This window comes from Balearica regulorum, chromosome 12 (assembly GCF_011004875.1).
Source record: "Balearica regulorum gibbericeps isolate bBalReg1 chromosome 12, bBalReg1.pri, whole genome shotgun sequence".
Classification (NCBI taxonomy): Eukaryota; Metazoa; Chordata; class Aves; order Gruiformes; family Gruidae; genus Balearica; species Balearica regulorum.
In genome coordinates, this window is record NC_046195.1 from 6,124,813 (window position 1) to 6,133,235 (window position 8,423).

The 8,423-nt window shown below is 39.6% G+C and overlaps 1 protein-coding gene across 1 annotated transcript; it reads left to right on the forward strand.

Moving 5' to 3' along the window:
• The first annotated feature begins 3,280 nt into the window (after positions 1-3,280).
• GTF2A2 (general transcription factor IIA subunit 2) lies at positions 3,281-8,138 on the forward strand. The gene is made up of 5 exons (XM_075764581.1): positions 3,281-3,364; positions 3,945-4,083; positions 4,596-4,700; positions 6,011-6,137; positions 7,819-8,138. The coding sequence occupies exons 2-5, from the start codon at positions 4,012-4,014 to the stop codon at positions 7,842-7,844; spliced, it is 330 nt and encodes a 109-aa protein (XP_075620696.1). The 5' UTR covers positions 3,281-3,364; positions 3,945-4,011; the 3' UTR covers positions 7,845-8,138.
• The last annotated feature ends 285 nt before the right edge of the window (positions 8,139-8,423 follow it).

Here is an 8,423-nt window from a genome sequence, read left to right on the forward strand (position 1 = left end):
AGGATCGATTGTTACTGTTGTCTTTTCTGGTGGATGAGTTTCATGCTGCAGTAGTACCATTTCTTTTGGAAATGTGTATGTGCTTATTTCTCTAGTATAAGTTTTTGTAAATGAATATACAGTACAACAGTTCTTCTGTCCCTAAAGATACACAGTTTGAGAAACAGGTGTACTAAAGAATTAGTCCCCTCTGACCTTTTACAGCTCATCATTTAATGGTGAGGTGGGTGTTTACAAAAAGTGAAGAGGTCCCAAAGTTATCTTGAACGCAAATGGGTAACTTTTTGTCATACTTATATTTTTTTTAAAATCTATAAGATAATTTAATATATTTTAGTATTTAAAACCATGAAAAGTTGGAATGTCATACTTTAATAAAAAGTTATTTCAAAACCTGAATCACTTTGTGATAAGATACAGTGTTGTAGGGAATTCAGCTTTCAATGGCACTTCCTTCTAAAAGTAAAAATACAATTTGAGCCCTGTCAAGAAAAGATAACTTTAAGTCACTATTTTACCATTGATTTGGAGGTCTCGTTAGCTTATATATAGATGTGGTAATAAGTCGTTAGTTGTCTTTTGTTATTACTGTGCTTAACTGAAATAGAGATGTTTGGGCCAGTGGCCTCTCTGTGTGTGGATGTGACATTTTGTATGCTGATTTCTACAACAGGATAAGTGTTCAGAAGTGGCAAAGATTTTGGAGAAAATGTCGTTAAAAACTCATGTGAGTAGACTCTGGATTGTTTGAATGTTCTTGACATTCTGTGTAGTATGGCCAAGCCATGTTCTGTTGGAAAGTAATGGAGAGGCATGTATAAGGATTTAGTGCTGAAGCAGATTGAACTCTTTGAGGTTCTGGGATGTTAAAATAGAGAATTTTTGGTTCCAAAAAGCTAAACTAGTTATAGTAATATGTAATGTTGTTCATAACAGTGCAGTTTAGCTTTTTTTTTCCTTTATTTTCAGTGAACAAGTGAAGAATAGTACTCCTTGCTGTGAGGAACTTTGTACTGAGAAACAGTAATTGAATTGCACACAATTAGTCTATAGCCTGTATTAGCATGTTTCAGTAAGTTTGTTGCATCGTATACTTCAGTGCTCTAATGACAGCTTAAAACCTTTCAACAGTTAATTTGTGTCAGACTTCAGGATTAGATTACATGTTGGCGGTAATGGAATCTTTTATGAAATGACCTCAAGTGTATCATAGGGAGGAGAGGGTGGCATTGGTGCCTAGTCATCCATCAGCCTCACTGATGACATCTACTGAAATATCTGTAGTTAACAGAAAATAATGGCACTGCATTGTGAATGGGCACTTTCTAAACTAAATCTGTCACAAAGAAGTAAGTTCCTTGGTGAAAAGTGTATTTCTTCCAGTGTTAAATTTTTGTCTGTGTATGCTATGGATTTATACAGTATTTATTATGTAGAAAGATGGCTTAAACACAACTCTTATCAAAAGCTGTTGTCTTTGGAGATGACTGTAATTCTCAAGTCATTCCAGTCTCCCTCAGAAAAGTCTCCTACAAGTAACAGAGGGGAGAGGGATAATAGCTTGCGTGCTTTTTGTAACCGCAGAAGTCTTACAAAGCTTTCAATGAAATTTCTTAGTCCTTGTGGATGCAGGTCATTCTGTAGAGGATTTGTTTTACTGACTGGTGGTTGGAGATGCTTGAAACAAGTGCTTTAATTGTACTTTTTAAGGATATCTGGTTTTAGTCAGAGCAGCACTCTGAAATTTACGGAATCTTTCAATACTCGTATTCTGAAAGACAGACTTTGCAGCTTTCCTAGCTTCGAAATTGTCACTTGAACTGCATTGTTTTCCTTATCACATCTTGTTCCCAATATTGAGCTAACAGGAAAAAAAGGCATTTGTGAAGAGGGTGCAGTCATGTTACAGGTTTTTTTTTTGTCATCCCCTTCAAGCATGACTGAGATCAGTGAAATTAAAGCCATTCTTTACTCAACTAGATCTTTTTGCAGTTTTGCAGTTTGGACTGTCCAGATTGCTTTGATTTAAACATACTGGGGTTTTTTTTCCCAATACTGAGAACGATCTGAGGAGAAGCTACTGGAGTGTTTTCAGAAAGTCAAGTCCTTCTCTTGTCATGCTCCTTACTCTGGCTTCCTCAGCTGCTAGTTAATATTTATGACATGGAATTCCAGGTTAATAATTTCAAAAAGTGTTATTTGAAGACAGATGCTAGCTTTCCCAGTGGCTCTGCAGTTCTGCAGTGTTTCTTATTCAGTCATCTGATCAAAGCCTTTTTATTAAAAAGAAAAGCCCATGTAATAGAATGCTCTACCAGTTGAATAGTAGATAGAAGGGTTAAGACATTGTCTGTTAGTAAAGTTTAATATGCGTCGTATGGGAAATGTGCAGTGTTTAACAAAATGAAGCTGCAGTAGTCATGCAAAGACATAGGTTGTGAATCATAAATGATATAAATGACTCAAATTGACTATTAATATTCTTCACAGATGTCACTATTTTCCTTTGCCCCTTTAATACAAAACTATGTAAGTACAAGACTCTTTACCTACCTCTTAAGAATGTTATGATCTTTTCTTTTTAAATGAACTTGTTTTCTGTTTATGTTCCGAGGTGTCATGGAGTAATGTGATAAACACATTTCTGAATGTGCTAGCTGTTAATACTTATGGGAAACTTTTTAATTAGGAAAAAGAATAAATGCTATATGCAATAAATACCTTTGGAAAAGATTTGAATGTTTTATTTTACTGCTTAGGAATATATTGATGAGAATCTTTTGTGATTGTATGCACCACCAACTCCTCCTTAAAAAAATGAAATTTAAATTTGGTTCCCACAGCATTGTAGGTGCCAGTACGTTAGTCGCACTGAAGTTTAACAATTAAGATACTTTTGGAGTTGAATATTTCAAAGGATTAAGTAAGTTAGAGGAAAATGGGCTAAGCTCTTAATAAGGAAGGCAAGTAACTCTTAGTTGAACAGGTAAAATAAACCTAAACCCAGAAATGCAGACGGTTTAACTGACTTTATTATGTAATTTTAAAAAGCTAACCCTAACGCGTTTAATGGATGGCGGGTGGCTCCGCCAGGCACGGCCCCTGGGGCCTCCCGCCCCTCCGCCTGCCCTTGCTCCCGGGTGGCCGAGGCGCTCCGCTCCCCTCACCGCGTGAGACGAGCTCTGCTCCGGGGGCGACCTGGCACCGTGGCCCGAGTTGTGTCAGCCGCCGTGCACCGCGACCTCCCGGCTCCAGCTCCGGGGGGCGGGATGGGGCCGGGCCCAGTCACCGCCCTCGCCGTTCCGCTTCCGGGCCACGGGGCGGCCGAGAAGGGGCCCCTACCTCTTCCGGCCGCTCGGAGCGGGTGAGGCTGGGGCCGCGGGAGGGGGTAGCCCGGGGACTGGGCTCGGCGGGGCGGCGCTGCAGGCGCGGCTCCCCCTTCCTGCGGCGCCGGCGGGGCTGGCCACCCGCGCCCTGCGGGCCGCGGCCGGAGCTGCCCGTGGCGGTGGTGCGACGACCGGCACCTTCCCCCGGGTTCGCTGGGGCCGCGGGCGGGGCGGGAGGGGGGGCGATGGGGCCCGGTCCAAGCCGGCGGGCGGTGCGCAAGGCCGCTCGGTGCCCAGCTCTTGCCTGAGATTCCCGCAACGGCTTTAGGTGCCGCGGGGGGGGACGGGGATCGGCCTGGAAGCCGAACGGGTGCCGAACAAAGACTGCCCCGTCCCGGCAGCGATGCGGCTCCCTCCCTACTGCCTTCCCCGGCGGCCCGGTTTTCCTGCCGATCGTTAATGCTTCGTGCTCTTGAGCGCTCTTAATTGTCGGTCAGTGTTTGCGGAATGAGTTTAAAAATTCTGTTTGCTCTTGCCGTGTGTTGTACCTTAAGGGCTCTGTGTGGTTTTTTAGATTTTATTTTTTTTAGATTCTTGTTTGTTTGCTTTTTAAACGAGAGCGAGGACATAGCTGGCGTCCAGAGCCTGGCTGATCAGGAGGGTGTCCAGCCCGTCTCGGTAAACCATGGCCTATCAGCTGTATAGGAACACCACGCTGGGGAACAGTCTGCAGGAGAGTCTGGACGAGCTCATACAGGTACGTGTGGGGTTCAGGGTCTGGGCAATTAGCTTAATAAAAAGAGAGGGTAGTTATTGAAACGGCTTGGTGCTTGCTGTATAAGGGTACTTATGGCCAATGTTTGGAAAACCTAATGATTAAAACCAAAAGCTATTGACACTCCATTCACATGGGAAATCTTTTTCTTAACGTTCTAGATGAAGGAAAATGTTTTATGTAAGTGGCATAATCCCCTGTTGTGTGGCCCAGTAGACGGACAGCCAGATTAATCTGGAATGCTGCAATCGATTTCTTGCTCTTCTGGTTGTTTCCAGTGAAGGTTAATCAGAAGAAATTCTTGTGTAGCACAAAAAATCATGTTAGGACATCATTTCTTCTCTCCGAGTTAAAATAGGAAAAAGGAAGTAAACACAGGAATGTAATACTTTGAGATCTGCTTTGTGTGAACTTTGAGGGTTTTAATTTTTACTGCCTTTTTAAGTTTACTTTGAAACAACTTAAAACTTTTTTTTTTTTTAAATCTACTTTAGTCACAGCAAATCACACCTCAGCTGGCCCTTCAGGTGTTACTTCAGTTTGATAAAGCTATAAATTCAGCATTGGCACAACGGGTCAGGAACAGAGTCAATTTCAGGGTAAGATAACAATATATAAAAAAGTTCTTCCTGAGGTACGGTAAATAACCGCTGATGCAGAACATCCTTAAAAGCTGTTATGAAGATATGTTTTGACTTTGAAATAATGACTGTTTACATGTATATTCTGTATGTAATTGTAAGGATTGTTATCTTCTTATTCTGCTAGGGATTTTTTTAAGGAAAGCAAAAATGAGAAATAGATTCGGTAGGTGGGTAAAACCAGAGGAAGAGGGAAATGCTTTGATGGGTAGCGTTGCCACCCTCAGTGCCTTGCAGATGGGGAGGGAGACTTTTGCTTCTCTTAGTTGTACCTAGCAGAAGTGAGATGAGGCCAGATTTTCAGCCACATCTATAATGTTGAGAGGCTACACAGTTGTGGATCTACCCTTCCGCAAGTCACTGGATCATTTTGTAGCTGTTTTTATAGGTATCATAAAAAAAAAAAAAGAAGTTTGGGGTTTTTTTCCTAGCTAGCCTCCCTAGTTAATATTAGATAGCCAGCAAATTATTAAGTGTCAACTTGATTGTAATTTTGAGGAGGAAAAAACCCAACAAACAAGCAGTTGTCTTGTTAACTTATGTCCTAACGCTTCCTCTGCAGTCTATGCAGAATGCATTAATGAAGGGAGCTCTTAAGATTTTAGATCTTTAACCCATACAGGTATGTTAAAAAGAGCATAACTTCTTTTCTCTAACACAATAAACTTTGTGTATGTAACATGGTATAGAAAACTGTTCAGCATGTGTCTAGAGGATAAATTTAAAAAAATTTACTTGGAGCTTAAGTTCAAGAGTATGTAGAGATGAAGGCCAAAAGGTTTACATATCAACATCCTCAGTAATACATCAAACATGACGAATACCCCTTTATGTCATGTGGATCAGTTTTGTCATGATTTTTTATTGAAACTATTGCTTTATTTAAACAATTGCAAAATTCACATCTTGTTATGATCACTGCTGTAACTGAGTTTTCTTATGGCCTATGTTTTAAGAAACCTTTTCTGAAACTGATCCTTTACACAGATTAGAAAAGTTATAAAACTTCTTAGTGTACCTGTGAAGTTTGCCCTTGGATAGACTGTAACATTACTACACGGTCTTGAAAATGTCAGCCACTGGAGGGCATTTAAACTACAGTTTTCCTCAGAACTGCTTTCTTGCAAAGTTTGTATGCATTCAGGTTCACAGTTGGCTTTATGGCAAACCTAGTTCTAGAAGGTATGTAGTTCAGTAGATGGTAAACATCGTATTTTCTGTTACTTCTGGGATGCATCCTATAGAAAATGTCTCTTGTCTTTTTAAAGGGGTCTCTGAATACATACAGGTTCTGTGACAACGTATGGACATTTGTACTGAATGATGTTGAATTTAGGGAGGTCACTGAACTTGTGAAAGTGGATAAAGTGAAAATTGTAGCATGTGATGGAAAAAGTAAGTATGGAATGTGATATACGTAAGCTGAGACACAAGACTTGATCATTTATAGAAAGCTTTGACCAAATGTCTGATTAAAGCCAGATTGACTGTATTATTCAGACAAAAGTAGGGCTCTGCCCTCCCTTTTACATATGATGAGAAATGAAACAAAAGCAAGCTTAAATGCTTCCGTAACTCATTAGCACTGAAGTAGAAATGTGTTGGAGATTGCTGTACACCTGTTGTTAAGTACGTACTACTAGAGCAATTAGAAAGTCATAAGTAATTTAATTAAATTTCTGTGTGCTGATTTTTTTCTTGTATTAACCTGTTCATTAGAACAGCACCATATTTTACTGAATTCAAGGTGTGCTTCATCAGTTTGAGCAAGCAATTGTCTGAGAAAACTGTCTAAGCAATTGTTTGCTGGATTTTATAGTAGGGGACCCAAGCACATGAAAAGCTTATGTTAGCATTTGCAAATCATAAGATTTATATATTGCTCAACAGGCCCACTGTATGTACACTGCTTACGGGAGTTTATGTTCCATATCTGCTTGACTGGAGTACATTTGTCAATGTTTCTTGAAGTTATTTACTGGAAAAAGTCATTTAGTGACTTATGTGGCCAGCTGGTTTATAACTTTGGAAACCATCAGTGTGGTAGAATATCACTAAAGATGTGTGAAATGGTGCCAGTTGTTTCATCCCCAGGGAGTGATGCTAAAAGGAAGAACTGAGAATGGAAAAGGCTTTATTTAAATACACCCTAGACCTCTGAAACAGGTTCTTTATGGTTTCCTGATCCTGGCATGATTACAGTGGTCACTTCAAGTTGTAGTTCTAAAGAGCTGACAGAATTTATAGTTTGCTCAACTTCTGGTATTAGCCAAGCATATAATCTTACTCTGTTTATTTTTTGTGTGCTTATAGCTAGTAGAGGAAACCTTACTTTCTAAGTATGAATCGTTTTCACTCTTGATAAAGTATGCAGATAAGATTTAAAGAACTGGATGACTTAAAGTTGCTAATAACATTACAGCCTTTTTTTTCCCACAAGAAGTTGACTTGCTAAAGGAACGTAGGAAACACTGACTTGTCTTTCTCCATATCCAAGTTACGTATTTTTTCCATAGCTCTAGGAACAAGAAAGCAGTAATGGTAGTAATACCAGAAATTGTCCTGGTGTTAATTGGTGCTTCTGACAAAAGTTCAGAACAGAGAATCGCTCTCAGTTGTTTTATGAAGATCGTGCTCATTCTTGCATCTATTTCAAAATGCTTAGTAAACTGTAGCCCATACTCCATAGCAGCTTATGCTACTGGATGTACAAAACCCTTTCTTATTAGTAGATCATGTGAGTTAGCCAGATGTGCTCGTGGCTGACTGCAGTGAAGTGTTTGTGTATCACTACACGTTAGAGCAAAGGTTCTTGTATTTTTAATGCCTTAATAGCAAATGATGTGCGTGCACAACCTTGAAGTTTTGCGCTGGCTCTTTTCAATGTTGCTAACTGAAATGAAACAGCACAAGCAGTTCATGCATCACATTCATAGCAGTGGAGGCAATTGAGTAGGTATAGAACATGTTCTAAAATGCTTGGGGAAGAGATTAGAAAATGGTATTGGTTCTCTTTAATTTATACTCAACTGTAGTGGGGGTATATATTACTCATACTTTCTTTTTTCTTTCCTAGACACTGGTTCCAATACTACAGAATGAATAGAACTGTGGGTTGTCTGCAATATTTTCTGTTAATATGCAGCACTTTCTGGAAAGAAGCATGGAAAGGGACTGTGTTCATGCTTAATTCTTGTGATGCAGACGTGAGTTAATCCATGCTAGAAAGCATCACAGAATGACAGCCGAAGAAATACCTGTAGCATTTCTTCAGTTCACCTTATAGGGCATGAATACAATGTTACTTCTTTTTTTTTTTTTTTTTTTAAATTACAACAGATACTGTTGCCTTTTTTGTTCAAAATAATTTCTGTAATAAACTTTTATTTAAAAACTTGTGAATGAGTAATCATTGGAAAACTTTGTTTAAAAACAATCATAAATGTAATATATTCTCCCAATATTGTCTAAGTGCATTTAAAGTAACGTTGCAAAGGCAAAGGTCTTTGAGTTACAGGTCTCCGAGTGTGGTTGCACTAGTTAGTATTACAAGAAAAGGCTGTTTCAGAATGGTGGAGGAGGACATCAACAGAAGCTTAGCAGCTCATGCCAGAAAGCATATTTGTCTGTTACTGCAGCTTTCTATATAAATTTGTCCATTTGGTACCCTCTGCTAATAAT